This window comes from Carcharhinus amblyrhynchos, chromosome 29 (genome assembly GCF_965287045.1).
Source record: "Carcharhinus amblyrhynchos chromosome 29, sCarAmb.v2.hapA, whole genome shotgun sequence".
Lineage (NCBI taxonomy): Eukaryota > Metazoa > Chordata > Chondrichthyes > Carcharhiniformes > Carcharhinidae > Carcharhinus > Carcharhinus amblyrhynchos.
Window position 1 is genome coordinate 132,252 of NC_137352.1, and position 23,444 is coordinate 155,695.

Sequence of the window (23,444 nt, forward strand, 5' to 3'; positions counted from 1 at the left end):
TGAGACCTGGAGGGCCCTTGCCAACTTGCAGATGACACTGATGTAGCCATGCCACGCTGATCATCCCACTGCCTGTGAGATACCTCAGTGTGAGGAATGGGGTATTCGGAAGGTCTAGGGATGTCCAGAGTCTCTTGGGTGGATGGCCCCAGCGTAGGCTCCAGCCCTTCCTCCTCCCTTGGAGTGCTGATAAGTCCCGGGGACACTCCGTGGGCCAGTGGGGCAGCTAGACTGAGCTCTAGAAGCCTCGGCATGACCTGGCTCTGCCAGTCCTGGAGGCCCACATGTGTCTGTCCCATGATGTTCGATCCCTCAGCACTGGTCCTCTAAGGCTGGGCCAACCATTGGAGTCGCTATGCCAAGCTCTTGAACCCCTCAGCATTATTCCCATGAGTTCGGGCTAAGCTGTCAAGGGCCACAGTCAGGGCCTGCCATGTCTCCAAAATGTCTCTGCTGCCTGTGGCCATGGACTGATGTGTCTCCAGAATGCCTTGGCTGTGGCCCGCGCCATTTCCAGGATGGCCTGCATCCTGTCACTCATGGGGACAAATTCCTGACCCAGACTTTCCAGTGCAGCCACACCTTGTAGTGTTGGCCTGGGCATTACACTGCCAGTACCACCTCCTGTGACAGCACTGTGTTGGACTCCTCCAAATAGCTTTACTGTTGTTGCATGCTTGCTGACAGGCCCTCCACCATTACTTGGGTCAGCTGATGCATCTCCAGCAGCTTTGGGTTTTCTGGTCCCTGACGCCTTGCACCTGGCTTGGGGCCAGCTGAATCCTTGCCTCTGATAGACTTCCGCAAGCCTGAGCCCTCTGACATTCCCGTTTCCACCTAATGTGCATCAACGACTGTGATGTGCATACCAGGAAGTGACCCAGAACCCTCACCAAATGCACGTCGCACAGTGGTGATAGTATCTGTGTTGCTGGGTTGAGTGGTTGTGCCGAATCACTGGTGCTATCCTTGGAGGATTCTTCAGGGCCTAAATCTAAGGTATATCTGAGCAGTTCTGGGGCATCTAAGCAGGAGGAGCGGGGGGGTGGGGGGTGGCTACAACCCCAGAAGGGCCTGGTGCATTCGGGTCATCTCCAGTAACAAAGGACATGTGTTAGTGAAAGGGAGGGACAAGTGTCTGGGCAGCATGCCGCTTGCAACTAATAAGGCCTTGGGTCTCGTGGTCAGCTGACGTTCACTTGCATGTCAGACACTGACCTGGCTGTCCATCACCCTTTTCTCCTCTGCCTTGCCAGTCAGTACCATGGCACGGTGCTCAAAATCAATGAGCAGGCAAAGCTCCCACCTATTATGGGCAGTCTTATCCCGTGGGGACATAAAGGGGGAGTGAAAGCATGATGTATGGATGGGAACGGGGTATAGGGAGTGTCGGTGAACTCAACATGTATTGAGGCAGGGCCTCGCCACTCTGGCGTTGTGATTGGGGTTGCCATGGGAGTTGGAAGCATGTGCTCGGGGGTTGGGTTGTGGAGGACCATGGGATGTTGGGCTAGTTTCACGTTGCACGTGTGATGCAAGGAACTGCTTTTAGTGTGGGATGAACACTCACCCTTCCTGCCGAAAGGAGGTCATTCATTTTCTTTCAGTACTGGCTGCCGGTCCTACACACCACAGCCTCCCAGGCTTTATTGGATGCTGGAGCACTGGGCCAACATCCTTCAGTGAAATACAGCAACTTACTCCTCTCCTTGATGGCATCCAGCAGCCGGGCCTGTTCTAACATCAGAAACCCTCGGGGCACTCTTTCTCTGTGCCAGCTTCCTGGTGTGACTCCATATGTCCATACTTACAGCTTTTATAGAGCTCTGCCTTGTTGAGGGAATCTGGCTGCAATTTGGGTCACTCATGTACCCATTAAACAATTTTAGGGAGAATAATGTGCAGGCTGCCAGGTTTCAGTAGAGGAGGAGACAAGATGTACTGTGCAAGGATGCTGCTTGTGCTAACTCAGCAAGGGACTATGGGGGTGTGTTGGGGGGGAGGTGCATTACAGATGGGTTTTACTGAGCAAGCGGGAATGCTCAAGGGGAGGGGGATGACTGGCAGCCCAGTGCTGTAGGGGGTGAACGGGGTCCTCTAGCCCACTGCTGTATGGGGAGAATGGGGGCCTTTAGCCCACTGCTGTATGGGAAGAATGGGGGCCTTTAGCCCACTGCTGTATGGGAAGAATGGGGGCCTCTAGCCCACTGCTGTATGGGGAGAATGGGGGCCTTTAGCCCACTGCTGTATGGGAAGAATGGGGGCCTCTAGCCCACTGCTGTATGGGAAGAATGGGGGCCTCTAGCCCACTGCTGTATGGGGAGAATGGGGGCCTTTAGCCCACTGCTGTATGGGGAGAATGGGGGCCTTTAGCCCAGTGCTGTATGGGGAGAATGGAGGTTCTAGCCGAGTGCTGTATGGAGAGAACAGGGGCTGTTAGCCCAGTGCTGTATAGGAGAACAGGGGCGATTAGACAGTGCTGTATGGGGAGAACAGGAGCCATTAGTCCAGTGCTGTATGAGGAGAATGGGGGGGGCAGGTGGCGGTGAGAGACTCCAGTAATATCTGGGGGAAGCGGTTGAAATGCCAGAGGCCAGCTGTATCCGGGGGAAGTGGAGGGGTGGTCGTGGTAAGAAGCCTAAGGTGTCCATGGGTGGAGGATGTGCATATATGCACTGCCCCCCTCAGCACTCTTATATTGGCCTGTCTGGTGGGTTGGAGCTCCTCTCCGGTCCCCACCCCAACTCCTCTCCGGCTCCCCCCCGGCTCCTCTCCCCCTCCCCCCACCACTCTCCCCCTCCCCACTTTACTGGCATAAATCCCCTGATGGACTCTGTAGTATACAGAGAGGAGAGGCGATGGCCAAGTGATATTACTACTGGACTATTAATCCAGGAACTCAGCTAATGTTCTGGAGAGTCCTGAATCCTTATTTGGTGGAATTTCATAATTTTGTCTGTTTTTAACACAAAGCCCAGTCTAAATGATTACTTTAGATTTCAACATAAATACTAGAATTGTTATTTAAAATCTCCGTAGAAAAAGACTGACTTACCCCAAACGAAATCAGCTCAAAGACTTCAGGTCATTGGTTTTCCACTCTAAGGGGTCTTGACCAACCAGAATCCGGTATTGCTCTGCATTGTTCGCTAATAGACTCAATAAATTTAAATAAATCTTTCAGCAAATGCAGCGCTGTCTAGGTCTGACGGCCAGCATGACGGCGGGGGCGACTCTGCGCTGTCGTGTGTCGTGAAGGCCGCCTTGGAGAACGCTTCCTGAAGATCAGAGGCCGAATGCCCCTGATCGCTGAAGCGTTCCCCAGCAGGAAGAGAACAGTCTTGCCGGGTGACTGTCGAGCGATATTCATTCATTCATTGTTGTAGCATCTGCATGGTCTCCCCAGTATACCATGCCTCAGGACATTCTTTCCTGCAGCGTATCAGGTAGACAACGTTGGTCGAGTTGCAAGTGTATGTGCCGTGTACCTAGTGGATGGTGTTCACACATAAGATGATGGCATCCGTGTCGATGATCTGGCATGTCTGGCAGAGGTTCCTGTGGCAGGGTGGTGTGGTGTCGTGGTCACTGTTCTCCTGAAGGCTGGGTAGTTTGCTGCAGACAATGGTCAGTTCAGGTTGTACAGTTGTTTGAAGGCAAGAAGTGGGGGTGTGGAAATGGCTTTGCAACTGCCTCATTACTCAACGCCAACATGCAACTGCTTCAGTACTCAATGCCGACAGCTGCCAATAAAATCTCCACATCCATTTCTGATTGCCATTTGCAGCCAGATATTCTGCTGATAACGGGTGCGATAAAGTAAAATAAAATAGTCCTAAGATTAACAGTTCAAATAGCAGAAAACTCAAGAATGAATGTAATCTTGATGTTATCAGCTACCGTGCAATGACACCATCAGTGAATATGATTTTGGATACATCCTGTCTTGCTCCTTCTGGCCAGCCAAACAATACAGATTGAGAAAGTCACCAGGGAAAGTTTGAAATAGCTCCCACACATGGAGTTCAATTTTTATTCCTGGTTCTTGATCCTTCTATCAGGAGGAACTGCATTGTGAGATAGGCACCAATGCCTATGTCAGGACCAAGAGGGTAATTTTGAAGGCGTAGGAGGATGAAGTCGGAGCTATCACTGTAAGATTGCTAACAGCGATGGGAGCTGCCAATGTAGCTTGGGAAACACAAGGGCGCCTCAATGTGGAGACAAGCTCTGAAAGTTTTTTCTAAAAATAAAAAAGTGATCGCAGCAGCTACCAAACTATAATTATGCTCCTGCACTGAGTAAGCTGCAACCACAGCTCTAACCCACTGACGTTCATAGGGTGGGGATACAGGGAAGTCTTCAAAGAAACAATACTGGTACCCCTGCTTTTGCTACCAAATAAACCTGTTGTACGTTAACCTGGTGTTGTGAGATTTCTTACTGGGCTTACCCAAGTCCAAAGCCAGCATCTCCACATCACCCCTGCTTTGCCAAGAGACTGTCTGTCTGGAAAATTCCAGATAAATTCTGACAAATGCCCTCAATGGGCAAGTTAATGAGCCTAATTGGCTACTTCCTGCTAGTGGAAGGATGGTCACAACTTTTCCAGTCCAGCCGAAGTGAAATGACCCGGAAGCAGAACCACGAGACAGATTAGTGTGCCAGCTGAGAGCAGAAAATTGTGAACCCGCCTGTCCCTGATCCTAACTCCTGGCAATCCAAGTGAGTATTTCACCCATGCATTTGGCCGCATGCCACTTCACATCTGCATGCGTTTCCTCTGAGTGCTCTGATTTCCCCCATAATCCAAAGATGTGCAGGTTAGGTGTATTGTCCATGCTAAATTACCCTTTGGTATCCTGGGATGTGGTAGGTTAGTGGGATTAGCAGGGTAACTAAGCAGGAAGAGGGCCTGGGTGGGATTGTTGTCAGTGCAATTTCAATGGACTGAATGGCCTCCTTTTGCACTGCAGGGTTTCTATGATTCTATGATCTGATTGTTACCCAGAACGCAGCGTAGAGCAGCATTGAATTGCTGTGAATGAAACAACGCTGTTAAATCATCATTAAACAGCCCTGATTCTGACTTCTTGATGAAGGAGAAATCCAACAGAAAAAAGCCTCAGCCATTTCCCTTTATAACTTCAGCTAGTGCAGGGTTTTCCCTTTTGAATCATAGACTCCCTACAGTGCAGAAGAAGGCCGCTCGTTCCATTGAGCTGACACCAATCCCACCCAGGTCCTGTCCCTGTAACCCCACGTATTTACCATGCCAATCTCCCTGACACTAAGGGACAATTTAGCATAGCCAATCAACCTAACCCACAAATCTTTGGACTGTAGGAGGAAACCGGAGCATCCGGAGGAAACCCATGCAGACACGGAGAGAATATGCAAACTCCCAAGACAGGAATTGAACCCGGCTCCCTGGTGCTGTGAGGCAGCAATGCTAGCCACTGTGCGACCATGCAACTCCATTATTCATGTTAACCTAAGTTATGCTCAGTGCATTAATTAGTTCTTGTGAAATTACTCTCCTTTCATTCTATGTCCAGTCCTTCTGCAGTCTTGATGTGGTTCTGAAAAGGAAGTTGAAGGTGGGAGAAGATTAACAGTTCTAAAAATTGAAACATTTTTTTCATCAATTTAAAACACAAATTAAAAATGCTATTGTGTTGTAATGAAATCTTTAGTTTAAAGTGGTGTAATACATTGCTCCTTTTGGAATATGTTTTAAAACTCCTTTGAAGGGATGAGGGTGTAGGATTTTGAGGTGTTCAGCTGATGGCAATCCTGGAGATGTAATCAATCAGTAAGTAGCTGTGCTATCAGGGTGACTGGCTTTTAACTGAAATCTCTCTTTATTGCAGCCTGTCAGATTCTGCCAAAGGGGGTTGTGGCCATCTTGGGCCCTTCTTCAAGTCCAGCATCCGCCTCTATTATCAGCCACATCTGTGGTGAGAAGGAGGTAACATTGATACTTACAATAAACAGATAATTTCCTGTACCATTTCCCACAGGAACTAGCAACAGGAGGAAGTTGTTTAGTCTCTTGATTTGATTAGATTGTAGCTAACTTGTACCTCAGTTCAATCTCCCTGCTTTTGCTATATGTCCCTTGATGGCCTTATGCAAACAAAAATCTGTCTCAAGAACTTGTATTCATCTCGTTCCTTCAACATAGCAAATAACGCAAGGCGATTTAAAAAAGTATTCTTAAAACAAACATTTGTTAGAGGAGATATTAGGAAGGTCGTGTCTCACGAATTTGATCAAGTTTTTCGAGGAAGTGACGAAGATGATAGATGAGGGAAAGGCAGTGGACGTTATACACATGGACTTCAGTAAAGCCTTTGACAAGGTACCGCATGGAAAACTGGTACGAAAGGTGAAGGCACACAGGATCAGAGGAGAGCTGGCAAGATGGATACAGAACTGGCTTGGCCAAAGAAGACAGAGCGTAGCAGTAGAGGGGTGCTTTTCTGAATGGAAGGCTGTGACTAGCGGTGTCCCACAGTGATCAGTTCTGGGACCTTTGTTGTTCATAGTATATATAAATGATTTGGAGCAAAATGTAGCTGGTCTAGTTAGTAATTTCACAGATGACACACTAATTGGTGGAGTTGCAGATAGAACATAGAACATTACAGCGCAGAACAGGCCCTTCGGCCCACGATGTTGCGCCGACCAGTTAAAAAACAATGACCCCCTAACCTAAACCAATCCCTTTCCATCCATAAACCTATCCACGGATCTCTTAAACGCCCCCAAACTAGGCGCATTTACAACTGCAGCAGGCAGGGCATTCCAATCCCTCACCACCCTCTGGGTAAAGAACCTACCCCTGACATCCGTCCTATAACTACCACCCCTTAATTTAAAGCTATGGCCCCTCGTGCTAGATTTCTCCATCCGAGGAAAAAGGCTATCACTGTCCACCCTATCTAAATCTCTAATCATCTTATATGTTTCAATAAGATCCCCTCTTAGCCGCCTTCTTTCCAGCGAAAACAACCCCAAATGCCTCAGTCTCTCCTCATAGGACCTTCCCTCCATACCAGGCAACATCCTGGTAAACCTCCTCTGCACCCTCTCCAAAGCCTCCACGTCCTTCCTGTAATGTGGGGACCAGAACTGCACACAGAACTCCAAGTGCGGTCCCACCCTCCTTCCTCCGGTCCCCGCCCTCCTTCCTCCCCTCCCCGCCCTCCTTCCTCCCCTCTCCGCCCTCCTTCCTCCCCTCCCCGCCCTCCTTCCTCCTCTCCCCACCCTCCTTCCTCCCCTCCCCGCCCTCCTTCCTCCCCTCCCCGCCCTCCCTCCCCTCCCCGCCCTCCTTCCTCCTCTCCCCACCCTCCTTCCTCCCGTCCCCGCCCTCATTCCTCCCCTCCCCGCCCTCCTTCCTCCTCTCCCCGCCCTCCTTCCTCCCCTCCCCGCCCTCCTTCCTCCTCTCCCCGCCCTCCTTCCTCCTCTCCCCGCCCTCCTTCCTCCCCTCCCCACCCTCCTTCCTCCTCTCCCCGCCCTCCTTCCTCCTCTCCCCGCCCTCCTTCCTCCTTTCCCCGCCCTCCTTCCTCCTCTCCCCGCCCTCCTTCCTCCTCTCCCCGCCCTCCTTCCTCCCCTCCCCACCCTCCTTCCTCCTCTCCCCGCCCTCCTTCCTCCTTTCCCCGCCCTCCTTCCTCCTCTCCCCGCCCTCCTTCCTCCTTTCCCCGCCCTCCTTCCTCCTCTCCCCACCCTCCTTCCTCCTCTCAGCAGCCCCCTCTTGTTCCTGATCCTTAGAGTGAGCCAGTCTAGGGGAGGTGGATGTCTCTTGCACCCCATTATCAATGGCACACTCCCTCCCCCTGATGAGCCTCAGTGTCTGAAGCTCAGAGGCCAGCTCATCAACTTTGAGCTGGAACTCCTCCAGCAACCTGCACTTACTGCAGACATGGTCACTGGGAAGGACCCTAGGGTCCACCAGCTCCCACATCATACAGAAACAGCACATCACATGCCCCTCCATTATTGTCCCTTAGTAATTACTGAACACAGTTAACAAGTCAAACTTACCTGGCCCTTTTCTCCCAAGCCCTTTGATCCTAAGGCCTTACAGCTCACTCTGCTTCCCTCTCACTCTGCTGCCCGCTCCGACGCTGCCCACTGTCTACAGCAGGCCTCCTTTTAAACCTAGCACGGTTTAAAAAAATCCCCTCCCACAAATCCCCGCGACCCACTTCCTTTGTAGTTTTAAATCCGAAAACGTTATTAAGCCCGCGAAAATGTTTTTTAAAGGTAATCTCTTAGCTTACTCTGTGCTCCTTCACTCCGCCCACTCCAGCGAACAATCAGGATGAGAACTTTAAAATGAATCATTATACTAGAAGTCACTGTAGGTCAGTGAGCAAATAAAATTTGATTCAATGTGGATTTGGACAGCAAGTTTGAATGAGTTCAAGTTTGCAGTATCACATAATTGTTACAACACTGTAGGAGACCATTTGGCCCATCATGTCTACACTGACTGTCCACATGAGCATTATGTCTTAGTGCCATTCCACTAACCTTTTCTCTTGTCATTCTTCTCTCCAACAAGATCAGTCTCTATCTCTCCTATCTTTCTCAGAACTGAAGTTTCTCATACTTAGAACCACCATTGTAAGCCTACTCCTCATTTTCTCCATTGCACTCACAACCTTCCTCTAGAATTGTACACAGTATTCCAACTGAGGTCCATCTTGTGTCTTTTATAAATTCAGCATGATCTCCATACTGTTGTACTCTATGCCCCTATTAATAAAGCCCAGAATACTATGTGCTTTATTAACTGCTTTCTCCACTTGTCCTTCTGTCTTCAATGATCCATGCACATATACACCCAGATCCCTCCTCTCCTGCACTCCCTTAAAAATTTTATCCCTTATTTTATGTTGTCTCTCCATGTTCTTCCTACTAAAATGCATCACCTCACACTTCTTCATATGGAACATCATCTGCCACCTATCTGCCCAGTCCACCAACTTGTCTGTGTCCTTTAAAAGTTCTATTTTGTCCACTTCACAGATTGCAATACTTCCAAGTTTTGTGCCAGCCACAAACTTTGGAATTGTTCTTTATACGTTAGATTATTAATACATATGAGGAAAAGTAAGGGTCCCAAAACCGACCCCTGGGAAACTCCACTGCCAACCTTCCTGCAGCCTGAAAAATATCCATTAAACATTACTCTTTGCTTCCTCCTATTTGCCAATTTTGTATCTAAGTTGCTACAGTCCTTTTATTCCATTCTATGGGTGGAACATCAAGAGATACTGGAGCAACAAAGTCTAGGTTGAGGGTTTCAGTAACTTATGAACTGAGGCAGGTTTGTGGTTGGGCAATATTATGGATATGGGAACGGACAGTCAAGCGATGGCAAGGATAGAGAATCAGAAGCTCACTTTGGGGTCAAATGGGACACCAAGTTGTGAATGGTCTGGCGCAGCCTCAGACAGTGGTGAAGAAGAAGGATAGAGTTGATGAGTAGACAATAGAGCTCATACCATGGGTGGGATTTTTTTGTGCATCCCGCTGTGGTTTGGCCCACCATTGGCTGGCAGTGGGGTCATTTGGTCCTGCCATTGTCAACTTCAAATGACCCCTCACTCTGGGAAATCTGCAGTGGTGGTGAGCCATTGGTGGGGCCAGAGATTCCATTGGCATGATCGACTGGAAAATTCGGGCCCATGGTTTTGGTATTTCAAATGTTTATTTGAAGAAAATTTCTATGACTCCAATAGAAAATGACAGGCAATCAGCAATGACAAATCAGAAACAATGGAGGGATTGAGATAGATGATAATGGTGTAAGAATAAGTATTGAAAATTTATCAGTACAGCCAAAAATTTTTTAAATGATGTTGAGGGACAGCTTAAAGATGAGAAATAGAAGGGGAACTAAAGTTAGATCCTTAGGGACAGTTGAGATAGTGGTAAGGGGACATGATAAGAAGAAGACACTGCAAAAATTCTCTGCTATGATCGAATTAAGTAGCAATGGAAACAAGAGAATGAGTTAGAACATAGAACATAGAACACTACAGCACAAACAGGCCCTTCGGCCCACAAGTTGCGCCGATCATATCCATACCTACCAGACCATAGAACTATCTGTAACTCCCAATCCCATTAAATCCCATGTACTCATCCGGAAGTCTTTTAAAAGACCCCAGCGAGTTCGCCTCTACCACCACTGATGGCAGCCAATTCCACTCACTCACCACCCTCTGAGTGAAAAACGTACCCCTAACATCTCCTCTCAGCCCTGGGAAATAGCCTCCGAGAATCCACCCTATCTATTCCTCTCAACATTTTATAAACCTCTATCAGGTCGCCTCTCAACCTTTGTCTCTCCAGGGAGAAGGGACCTAGCTCCCTCAACCTATCTTCATAAGGTATGCCTCCCAATCCAGGCAACATCCTTGTAAATCTCCTCTGCACCCTCTCAATAGCTTCCACATCCTTCCTGTAGTGAGGTGACCAGAACTGCGCACAGTACTCCAAGTGGGGTCTGATAAGGGTCTTATAAAGTGGCAGCATTACCTCCCGATTCCTAAACTCAATCCCTCGATTAATGAAGGCCAGTACACCATACGCCTTCTTGACTGCATCCTCCACCTGTGAGACTGATTTAAGAGTCCTATGGACCTGGATTCCAAGATCCTTCTGCTCCTCGACACTGCTAAGAGTCCTACCCTTGATATTATACTCCTTCATCCCATTGGACCTGCCAAAATGGACCACTACACATTTATCCGCGTTGAAGTCCATCTGCCACTTCTCTGCCCAGTCTTGCATCCTATCTATGTCACGCTGCAACTTCTGACATCCCTCCAGACTATGCACAACACCACCAACCTTAGATTCGTCGGCGAACTTACTAACCCATCCCTCCACTTCCTCATCCATGTCATTTATGAAAATGACAAATAGCAAGGGTCCTAGAACAGATCCCTGGGGCACTCCACTGGTGACCGACCTCCATGCAGAAAAAGACCCATCTACAACCACTCTCTGCCTTATGCAGGCAAGCCAGTTCTGGATCCACAAGGCCAAAGCCCCTTGGATCCCATGCCCTCTCACCTTCTCAAGAAGCCTTGCATGGGAGACCTTATCAAAACGCCTTGCTGAAGTCCATGTAGACCACATCCACCGCTCTTCCTTCGTCAATGTGTTCAGTCACATTTTCAAAGAACTCAACTAGGCTCGTAAGGCACGATCTGCCCTTGACAAAGCCGTGCTGACTATTTCTGATCATTCTAAGCTTCTCTAAATGCTCATAAATCCTGTCGCTCAGAATCCTCTCCATCAACTTACCAACCACTGAGGTTAGACTCACCGGTCGGTAATTTCCCAGGCTATCCCTGTTCCCTTTCTTGAAAATAGGAACCATAGGAAAATAGGAGTTGCAGCCCCCCAAACATGACAGAGAAACTTTGGAAGAGGATGGTGTGGCCAACTGTGCCAAAAGCTGCAGACAGATTGAGGTAATAGGAGGGCAGTTTATCATGGACACAGGTTCTTCCATTTTAGACATCTTAGTGCAAATCATCAGGTCTGGATATTTGTAAATCTTGAATAGGATGAATTTCTCCATTACCTTTTATTAAATTGTAGTGAATTTAGTTAGGTTCTTGCCCTTGATTTAGTTCTTTTTGTACTTCTGGCACAGTGAAGACTGATGTCAAGTCACTTGTAAGTCTAGCATTTTACAATTTCTAATTACAGTGCTTCCCATCTTTGTCATTCTGGGGCCCACATTATCCTCCTCCTCTTCAGTGTAGTCCTTGTGATGCCTTTTTCACTTTTCCATTTTGCACTGTAATACTTGTAATATTGCATTCCACTGCTGCTCATATCCATGGTATTTGGCATTCAAATGAACATTTTCTTTTACTTTTATCCTAACACTTATTTTTGTTGTTGACCAAGACTGTTAACCACTGATGTACAATTAAAATTGCCCCAATAGTAATGAGAAATAGCTCTTACACTGGGAAGCAGCATAATTTGAAATTTTTTCTAACTTCCTTGCTGCCAGCTTATGCTTAAATTCAGAATCTTTCTGCTGTTGGTAATCAAGTACCTAAGAACAATAGAGTCATAGAGTGGTACAGCACAGAAACAGACCCTTTGATCCAACAAGTCCATGCTGTCCTCCCAGCTAATCCCAATTGCCTGCAATAATTGTATACTTCACATGAAGTCAGCTCTATGAACTCATAGAACGTTTATCAGAAGTGGTGCAATAAATGACTACATTTCCCTTCTCAGTCTGGAGCTTGTCGTCAGCCTCTGAGAGTGGCATGCAAAGTGACATTTGATCAGCTTCAATCTTTGTATTGTGTTTTCACTAACGCTTGCCACGAGACCACAGTGAACATATTGGTCACTTAAATATGTGTTTTTTTTCTGTTAAGAAATGTTAGAGGAGATGGTGGAGTAGTGGTAACACTACTGGACCAGTAACCCAGACTAGAGCTTTAGGTCACAGATACAAATCCTACCGTGATAGCTGCTGCAATTTAAATTCAATTAATAAGATCAAGAATTGAAAACTGATTTCAATGAAACCATCATTGATTTTTGTTGTAAAAACCATTTGATTCATTCATGAAAACAGAAAAGAAAATCTGCTCCCCTCAGCTAGTCTGACCTAAATGTCATTACACAGTAAGAAGTCTGACAACACCAGGTTTAAGTCCAACCGATTTATTTGATAGTAAACTCACAAGCTTTCGAGGTTAAACTCTTTGTCGGGTGAATGGAGAGTTCTGGCCTCAGACAGAGCATATAAAGCACAGACAGTTTACAGATTACTGATTAGAATGTGAGTCTTTACACCTAACCTGCTGTTCAAGTCTTAAAGTGGCCGATCACAGTAAAGAGATGTGTATCATCTCAGACCCACAGCGATGTAGTTAACTCTTAACTACTCTCATCTAACAGGCTTCTCAGTTCAAAGGAAATTAGGTGAGAAATTCTGACTTTGCCAGTATTGCTCATTTTCCATCAAAGTATAAAGATCTTATGTCACCATTGGCTCTTCTCATTCTATTTTGTGGAATTAAAGTAAAAGTCAGTTAAAAACTCAACAGAACAACATGTTGGTCTTTGTCAAATTGCAAATATAAAAATTTGAATTAATTTGAACTTCACTTCTTCCAGAGGCCAAGATCACTCACTGAAGCAATAGTTAGCACAAAATAGCACAAAAAATCAGAGCAATCAATCTGACTTTCCTTTCAAATATTTCAATTAACTGAAGGTTAAAATTAATTTTCCACCTATGTAAGGCTGTGCATGGAGAGTAGAGACTGATAATATTTAGCCTTATAAACATATGAATAGGAGGAGGCCATTTAGTTCCTCAAGCCTCTTCCACATTAAATGAATCATGATTGATGGACCTTTGCCCCAAATCCCTCAATACATTTGGTTAATAAAAATCAAATGAAAAATCACAGATTTATAAATCCAGCCTTACTATGAAATTGATGCTTTTGGGGGTTAATATCACATGATTTGCCTGGTGTCTTAAAGACCTGAGTGCATCCTTGCTCCCTCATGCTCTATAAAAAAACTTTAGATCTTCTCAGAGAACTCCCTCTTTCTGAAGCCACACTATCTCCCCTGTTCAGGGCACAGCTAAATTGCAATTAGGGTCCCATTGACCATAAGAGGACCCCCATGTACAGATTTGATTTGATTTATTATTATCACATGTATTAACATACAGTGAAAAGTATTGTTTCTTGCGTGCTATACAGAGTATACTGTTCATAGGAAAGAAAGGAGAGAGTGCAGAATGTAGTGTTACAGTCATAGCTAGGGTGTGGAGAAAGATCAACTTAATGCAAGGTAAGTCCATTCAAAAGTCTGACAGCAGCAGGTGAGAAGCTGTTCTTGAGTCAGTTGGTACGTGACCTCAGACTTTTGTATCTTTTTCCTGACGGAAGAAAATGGAAGAGAGAATGTCCGGGGTGCGTGGGGTCCTTAATAATGCTGATTGCTTTTCCGAGGCAGCGGGAAGTGTAGGCAAACTCAGTGGATGGGAGGCTGGAATTGCCTTGCAGAAATTAGTTTACAGAACATTGTAGGTTAAAATCAGAAATGGCCAAAAGGAACAGGATCTGAATCAATCAGTAACCTTTTTGTTGTATCTGTCACCTACTGCTGGGCAGGTAGGGTCTTTCGTCAGGTAGGTGATCTTTCGTCATATTTTTCCTTGATTTAAAACCTATAAAATGTATGTACACAAGCTTAGCCTTAACCAGAATGCATCATTTTAATGTAAATTGTAGTCAGATTTTTAGTTCAAAACAGCATTGGTTCTGCATATCCGAATGCATTCCAAACAACTGGACAATAGGAACATTCTGTCACCTGAATGGCCTTCCCATTGACGGATTTAAACGATTTGCAACTGTCTAGTATATGAGGGAGGGGAATGTGGGTGGTACAGAATATAGATAATCAAGTCTGTGTGGAGTTTGCAGATTATCCCCATGTGTGGATGCTCCAGTTTTCTCCCATAGTCCAAAGAGCAGGTAGATTGGCCATGTAAATTGCCCCTCAGTGTCCCAAGAGGTGTAGGTTAGGGGGAAATTAACTGGGTAAATACATGGGGCTGTGGGGATAGGGCTTGGGTAAGATGTTCTGTCAGAGAGTCAGTGCAGACTTGATGGGCTGAAAGGCCTCCATCTGCATTGTAGGAGATCTATGATTCTATGAATTAATTATGAAATAGAATCTGTTTATGTACCGAGCTGTCACACTAATTAACTTCTCTCCTCTTCAATGCAGGTTCCTCATGTTAAAGTAGCTGCTGAAGAAATCCCTAAATTGCAGAATTTGAGATTCACTACATTAAATCTGCACCCAAGTAATATGGACATCAGCTTGGCTATTGCTAGCATCTTGAACTTCTTCAATAGGACCATGGCATGCCTGATCTGTGCCAAAGTTGAATGTAAGAACAGCAAAGGCTATCATTGAATGTGAAAATAGGAATCATAGTTATCTCAAACATTATAACAACTGAATGAAACAGTCATTGAAACCTTGTAAAAGTAGATTGATGAGGGAAATCCATTGGTCTATTGCTGTGTGTACCTGATAACTATCAGTGCGATAGTGGAACAGCTAAAAGAAAATAACATCAATCTTCTGAGAATTACTTTGAAGAGACAAGTGTGCAGGAGCTGTTTTCATGGTTTAATGAAAAATTACCTGGGGATTGAGGGAATGAAAGGTTTGACCATCTCATCTCCTTCATCATATTTCCCTGACCATTCGGTGAATACATAAGTGAACCAACTCACACACTGCTTAATATTCCAAAGCTATTCCAGTGCAAGATGGAAGAGAGAGTATTGACATTCAATCACATGCAAGGGTTAGTGCCAGGAATATAAATGAGATAACAGCCAAGTAAACCTACAACACAGAACTACATACATATTAAACAGTAGATTAGCATATTATCACAGTCAAGCGACAGGTCAGATTAAACCTGAAGTCTTGCCACATCCTGTCATGAATGAGATGGACAATAACGAGTTAACTGGAGGAGGAGACTATTCTTGATTAGTCTCCATACATTGGAACAGCCCTCCCAGTTTTGACAAAGGACCCTGAGCATTAGTGAGGGTAAACTGGGCAGGGTATCTCTGTGCTGGTGCTGATATGGAAATATGGGAGAGAGAGAGAGAGAGTGTGTGTGAGTGTGTGTGTGAGAGAGACAGACTGAGAGTATATGTGTGTGAGAGTGCACGTGAGAGAGAGAGTATGTTTGAGAGAGTGTATCTGTGTGAGTCTGTGTATGTGTCAGTGCGTGACAGAAAGAAAATATGTATGTGAGAGAGATAATGTGTTTGAGAGAGTGTGTGAGAGAGATAATGAGCCAGATTTTACCAGTTGGAGGCTAAGTGCCAGATCCAGACGTAAAACAGATCTGAGCCCGAATCCTTGTTCCAGCGCGCCCATACGCTTTTTGCCAGCTCAGGTCTGGTCCGTGCTGTGGGGCGGGGCTTAGTGCTGCCGGAACGATCGGAGATCTGAACTGTGCATGCACAGCTCGAAAGAAAACTGAAACAGCGTGCCTGGGCGTAAAAAACAAAACCAGAGAGAGCTGGGGGGTTGGGGGGGATAGGGGGGAGGATGAGCCGTGATCGGACTCCCCTGGGAGGCAACCCCCCCCCCCCCCCCCCCCCCCCAAACCCCCCGATCAGACTCCCCCTGGGAGGTAAGCACCCCTCGGTAAAGCACACGCCCAACCTACCTGGATTGCTGCTGTCCCTCCACCATCTTTCTGACCTGCACTCATTGATGTGGAGATGCCGGCGTTGGACTGGGGTGAACACAGTAAGAAGTCTCACACCAGGTTAAAGTCCTGTTGTTGTGAGACTTCTTACTGCACTCGTTGGAGAGCCTGCAGCACCATCCTGGCCTTCCACTGGCGTCTGCCAGAGGAGGGGGGCGGACTCAGATGGATCTCTGATTGGGGGAGTGGTGGAGGATGGGGGAGAATGGAGTTGGAAGAATCTCCACCATCCACCCCCAACCAGAGATCCATCTGAGCCCACCCCCCCACAACCAGAGATCCATCTGAGCCTATCCCCCCCCAATCAGAGACCCATCTGAGCCCACCCCCCCACAACCAGAGATCCATCTGAGCCTATCCCCCCCCAATCAGAGACCCATCTGAGCCAGCCCCCCCACAACCAGAGATCCGTCTGAGCCAGCCCCCCTGCAACCAGAGATCCATCTGAGCCCACTCCCCCAATCAGAGATCCATCTGAGCCCACCCCCGCAATCAGAGATCCATCTGAGTCCACCCCCCCAACCAGAGATCCTTCTGAGCCCAACCCCCAATCAGAGATCCTTCTGAGCCCAACCCCCAATCAGAGATCCATCTGAGCCCAGCCCCCCAATCAGAGATCCATCTGAGTCCAACCCCCAACCAGAGATCCATCTGAGTCCACCCCCCCAATCAGAGATCCATCTGAGTCCACCCCCTCAATCAGAGCTCCATCTGAGCCAGCCCCCCCGCAACCAGAGATCCATCTGAGCCCACCCCCCCAATCAGAGATCCATCTGAGCCCACCCCCCCCAATCAGAGATCCATCTGAGTCCGCCCCCCTCCTCTGGCAGATGCCAGTGGAAGGCCAGGATGGTGCTGCAGGCTCTCCAACGAGTGCAGTAAGAACATAGAACATAACAGCGCAGAACAGGCCCTTCGGCCCACGATGTTGCGCCGACCAATTAAAAAAGCAATGACCCTCTAACCTAAACCAATCCCTTTCCATCCATAAACCTATCCACGGATCTCTTAAACGCCCCCAAACTAGGCACATCTACAACTGCAGCAGGCAGGGCATTCCAATCCCTCACCACCCTCTGGGTAAAGAACCTACCCCTGACATCCGTCCTATAACTACCACCCCTTAATTTAAAGCTATGGCCCCTCGTGCTAGATTTCTCCATCCGAGGAAAAAGGCTATCACTGTCCACCCTATCTAAACCTCTAATCATCTTGTATGTTTCAATAAGGTCCCCTCTTAGCTGCCTTCTTTCTAACGAAAACAACCTCAAATCCCTCAGTCTCTCCTCATAGGACCTTCCCTCCATACCAGGCAACATCCTGGTAAACCTCCTCTGCACCCTCTCCAATGCCTCCACATCCTTCCTATAATGTGGGGACCAGAACTGCACACAATACTCCAAGTGCGGACGCACCAGAGTTGTGTACAGTTGCAACATGACGTTGCGACTCCTAAATTCAATCCCCCTACCAATAAATGCCAAGACACCATATGCCTTCCTAACAACCTTATCTACTTGATTCCCAACTTTCAGGGATCTATGTACACATACACCTAGACCCCTCTGTTCATCAACACTATTCAGAGTCCTCCCGTTAGCCCTATACTCTACACATCTGTTATTCCTGCCAAAGTGAATTACCTCACACTTTTCCGCATTAAACTCCATCCGCCACCTCTCGGCCCAGCTCTGCAACTTGTCCAAGTCTCCCTGTAAACTATGACACCCCTCTTCACTATCTACCACTCCTCCGACTTTGGTGTCATCAGCAAATTTACTGATCCACCCAACTATACCCTCATCCAGATCATTTATAAAAATTACAAACAGCAGTGGCCCCAAAACAGATCCCTGAGGCACACCAACTCCAACAGGACTTTAACCTGGTGTGAGACTTCTTACTGTGTTCACCCCAGTCCAACGCCGGCATCTCCACATCAACAAGTGCAGGTCAGAAGGATGGTGGAGGGACAGCAGCAATCCAGGTAGGTTGGGGGTGTGCTCTACCGAGGGCTGGGGGGGCGGGCAGAGCCTGCCTCCTGGGGTGGTCTGACCAGGGTGGTGGTGGGGGGGTGGGGGGGGGGGGTCTGATCGCGGGGGTAGGGGGCCTGCCTCCTGAGAGGGTGGGGGGGGGGGGAGTGTCTGATTGAAGGGGGGGAAGGAAGGGGCCTGCCTCCGGGTGGGGTCTGACCGTACGGCGGAAGTCTGCCGGGGGGCTGCCTCCCGGGGGGTTTGATCGCAGGGTGGGTGGCTGCCTTCCAGGGCAGGTGGATTGGGGGGGTGGTGTGCTCTGCCGAGGGGGACCTGCCTCCCGTGGGGCGGGGGGGCAGTTTCTGCCAGGGTGGTTAGCGGGGGGTCTGCGAAGGGTGTTCAAGGAGAATGGGATTTGGAGGTTTCCCCTGCAGAATAGGAATCAGCTTTGGATTTTTATTCTGCAGGTGGATAACAGCGCGGATCCAGATCGGACCCGAAGACGGTAAAATGGGGTTTGGTGGTAGAGTTGGGTGAGTGGTTCATTAAATTGATTTAAATGCAGGTTAACGCCTTTAAATCGTTGGGCCGCCCATCTGGGGCGCAGACCGGATCCCTGCCCAAATCAGATATCGGTAAAGGCGCGATCTGCTCGGTTTCGGGTGCAGATCGCATTACAGGCCCGATGCCCAAATTTACCACAATTTCGCTAAAATTGGGCCCAATATGTTTGCGAGAGAAGAGTGTGTGGGAGAAAATGTGTTTGAGAGAGAGAATGTTTTTTGACTACCATACAGTCCTTGTGGAGACAAAGTTCAGCCATCATATTGAGAAAATCCTCCATCATGTTGTGTGGTACTACTGCTGTTCTAAAGGGAGTAGATTTTGAACAGATCTAGCAACTCAAGACTGGGAATCCATGAGGTGATGTGAGCCATCAGCAGCAGCAGAATTGTACTCAGCCACAATCTATAATTTCATGGCCTGGCATATCCCCCCCGCCATTGCCACCAAGCCAGGGATCAACCCTGGTTCAATGAAGAGCGCAGGAGGGAATGCTAGGAGGAACACCAGACATACCAAAAAATGATATATCAACGTGGTGAAGCTACAATACAAGACTACTTGCATGCCAAACAGTATAAGTAGCAAATAGATCCTAAAGGGTCTTGACAGCGTGGACATGGAGAGGATCTTTCCTTTTCTCAGAAAATCTAAAACTAGGGATCATTGTTTAAAAGTAAGGAGTCACTCATTTAAGACGCAGATGAGGAGCTTTTTTTTCTCTGAGGGTTATTAGTTTCTGGAACTCCTTCAAAAGGCAGAGGAAGCAGATTGCTTGAATATTTTCAAGACAGAGCTAGATAAACGAGAGTAAAAGGTTATTGAGGTTAGCAGAAATGTGGCGTTGAAGTTACAATCTGGTCAGCTGTGATCTTATTGAATAGAAGAACAAGTTAGAGGGGCTGAATGGCCTGCCACTGTTCAAAATTTGTACGTTTATCGACAGAGCTAAATGATTCCACAACCAATGCAGTGTATCTAAGCTCTGCAATCCTGCCACATGCAGCCATGAATGGTGATGGACAATTAAACAACTTACTGAGGAAGAGCCTCCGCAAATATCCCAATCTTCAACGATGGAGGAGCCCAGCACATCAGTGCAAAAGATAAGGCAGATGCATTTGCAACAATCTTCAGCCAGAAGTGCCGAGTGGATGATCTATTGGTCTCTTCCGAAGATCCCTAGCATCACAGATATCAATCTAAAGCCACTTTGATTCACTCAATATCAATAGTCAGTCCCATCTGCACAATGATTGGGCTCAATTAATGATTAATATTAATGATTTGGAAGAAGGAACTGAATGTAATATCTCCAGATTTGCAGATGATACAAAGTTGGGTGGGAGGGTGAGTTGTGAGGAGGATATAGAGATGCTTCAGCGTGATTTAGACAGGCTGAGTGTATGGGAACCTGCAGACAGATGCAGTATAATTTGGATAAGTGTGAGGTTATCCACTTTGATAGCAATAATAGGAAGACAGATTATTACTGGAATGGGTGTAAATTGAGAGAGGTGGATACTCAACAAGACTTTGGGTCCCTGACAATAAGAGCAAAGGGTCATCTAACTTCAAAACATCAGGTCTTTTCTCTCCTTACAGAAGCTGCCTGACCTGCTGAGATTTTCCAGCATTTTCTCTGTTGGTTTCAGATTCGCAGTAATTTGCTTTTATTTGGCAAATGTCATGTTGACCTTCATAGTGAGAGGATTTGAGTATAGGGATAGGAAAGTTTTGCTACAATTGTATAGGCCACATCTGGAATATTGTGTGCAGTTTTGGTGTCCTTACCCGAGGAAGGATGTCCTTGCTATAGAGGGAGTACAGTAAAGATTTACCAGGCTGATTCCCAGGATGGCAGGTCTGTCACATAAGGAGAGACTAAGTCAGTTAGGATTATATTCACTGGAGTTTAGAAGAGTGAGAGGGGATCTCATAGAAACTTAAAAAGTTCTAACAGGGTTAGAAACGGCAGATTCAGAAAGAATGTTCCCCATGGTGGGGGAGTCCAGAACTAAGGTTCATAGTTTGAGGATAAGGGGTAAACCTTTTAGGATTGGGATGAGGAGAAATTTCTTCACCCAGGGGGTGGTGAATGTGTGGAATTCACTCGCACACAAAGTAGTTGAGGTCAAAATGTTGTCTGATTTATTGCTCTTGGTGCTAAAGGGATGAAGTGATATGGGGGGAAGGGGGAATCAGGATGTTAATTTGGTGATCTGCCGTGATCAAAACAAATGGCAGAGCAGGCTCAAAGGGCTGAGTGGCCTACACCTGCTTCTAGTTTCTCTGTTTCACCAAACTGGCAGCAATGTGATGGAAGAGGATTTCCTGGAATGTATAAGGGATGCTTTTCTCAACCAATATGTTGTGGAACCAACTAGAGAGCAGGCCATCCTAGATTTGATATCATAGACCCACAGAACATTACAGCACAGAAACAGGCCTTTTGGCCCTTCTTGGCTGTGCCAATCCATTTTTCTGCCTAGTCCCACTGACCTGCATCTGGACCTTATCCCTCCACACCCCTCACATCCATGTACCTGTCTGAGTTTTTCTTAAATGTTAAAAGTGAGCCCGCGTTCACCACTTCATCTGGCAGCTTATTCCTCACTCCCATCAGTCTCTGCGTGAAGAAGCCCCCCCAGTACTCCTTTTAAACTTTTCCCCCTTCACCCTTCACCCATGTCCTCTAGTTTTTTTTCTCCCCTAGCCTCAGTGGAAAAAACCTGCTTGCATTCACTCTATCTATACCCATCATAATTTTATATACCTCTATCAAATCTCCGCTCATTCTTCTACACTCCAGGGAATAAAGTCCTAAACTGTTCAACCTTTGTCTGTAACTCAGTTTCTCAAGTCCTGGCAACATCCTTATAAACCTTCTCTGTACTCTTTCAACCTTATTAATATCCTTCCTGTAATTAGGTGACCAAAACTGCACACAATACTCTAAATTCAGCCTCACCATAACATTCCAACTCATATACTCAATACTTTGATTTATAAAGGCCAATGTACCAAAAGTACTCTTTACGACCCCATCTACCTGTGACGCCACTTTTGGGGAATTATGTATCTGTACTCCCAGATCTCTCTGTTCTACTGCCCTCTTCAGTGTCCTACCATTTACCTTGTATATTCTACCTTGGTTTGTCCTTCCAAAATGCAATACCTCACACTTAAATTCCATCTGCCATTTTTCAGCCCGTTTTTCTAGCTGGTCCAAATCCCTCTGCAAGCTTTGAAAACCTTCCTCATTGTCCACTACTCCAATCTTTGTATCATCAGCAAATTTGCTGATCCAATTTACCACATTATCATCCAGATCATTGATATAGATGACAAAACAACAATGGACCCAACACCGATCCCTGTGGCACACCACTAGTCACAGGCCTCCACTCAGAGAAGCGATCCTCCACAACCACTCGCTGGCTTCTTCCACTGAGCCAATGTCTAATCCAATTTACTACCTCTTCATGTATACCTAGCAACTGAACCTTCCTAACCAACCTCCCGTGCGGGACCTTGTCAAACGCCTTACTGAAGTCCCTGTAGACAACATCCACTGCCTTCCCTTCATCCACTTTCCTGGTAACCTCCTCAAAAAACTCTAATAGATCGGTTAAACATGACCTACCATGCACAAAGCCATGTTGACTCTCCCTACTAAGTCCCTGTCCATCCAAATATTTGTAGATCCTATCTCTTAGTACTCCTTCCAATAATTTACCTGCTACTGACATCAAACTTACTGGCCTATAATTTCCCGGATTATTTTTTGAGCCTTTTTTAAACAACGGAACAACATGAGCTATCCTCCGATCATCTGGCACCTCACCCAAGGATACCGACATTTTAAATATATCTGCCAGGACCCCTGCAATTTCAACTCTAGTCTCCTTCAAGGTCCGAGGGAATACCCTGTCCGATCCTGGGGATTTATCTACCCTGATTTGCCTCAAGACAGCAAGCACCTCCTCCCCTTTAATCTGTATAGGTTCCATGACCTCCCTACTTGTTTGTCTTATTCCCATAGACTCTAGGCCAGTTTCTTTAATAAATACAGATGCAAAAAACCCATTTAATATTTTCCCTGTTTCTTTTGGTTCCATAGAAAGCCGACCACTCTGATCTTCAAGAGGACCAATTTTATCCCTTAAATGTTATCCTTTTGCTCTTAATATACCTGTAGAAGCTCTTAGGATTATCCTTCACTTTGACTGCCAAAGCAACCTTTTTGTTCTTTTAGCCCTCCTGATTTCTTTCTTAAGTAGTTTCTTGCACTTTCTTATACTCTTCAAATATCTTATTTGCTCCCTGTTGCCTATACATATCATAGATCTCTCTCTTCTTCTTTATCAGAGTTCCAATATCCCTCGAGAACCAAGATTCCTTATTCTTATTCACTTTGCCTTTAATCCTGACAGGAACATACAAACTCTGCACTCTCAAAATTTCTCCTTTGAAGGCCTCCCACTTTCCAATCACACCCTTGTCAGAGATCAGCCTGTCCCAATCCATGTTTTTAGATCCTTTCTCATTTCCTCAAATTTGGCCTT

General features: G+C 46.6%; 1 protein-coding gene across 1 annotated transcript in view; it reads left to right on the forward strand.

Moving 5' to 3' along the window:
• LOC145359963 (glutamate receptor ionotropic, kainate 4-like) overlaps positions 1-23,444 on the forward strand; it is a 273,024-nt gene that overhangs the window by 80,777 nt on the left and 168,803 nt on the right. The window contains exons 5-6 of the mRNA XM_080214862.1: positions 5,874-5,971; positions 14,821-14,986. Of these exons, the coding sequence (XP_080070988.1) occupies positions 5,874-5,971; positions 14,821-14,986 (264 nt within the window). The remainder of the gene's footprint in view (positions 1-5,873; positions 5,972-14,820; positions 14,987-23,444) is intronic.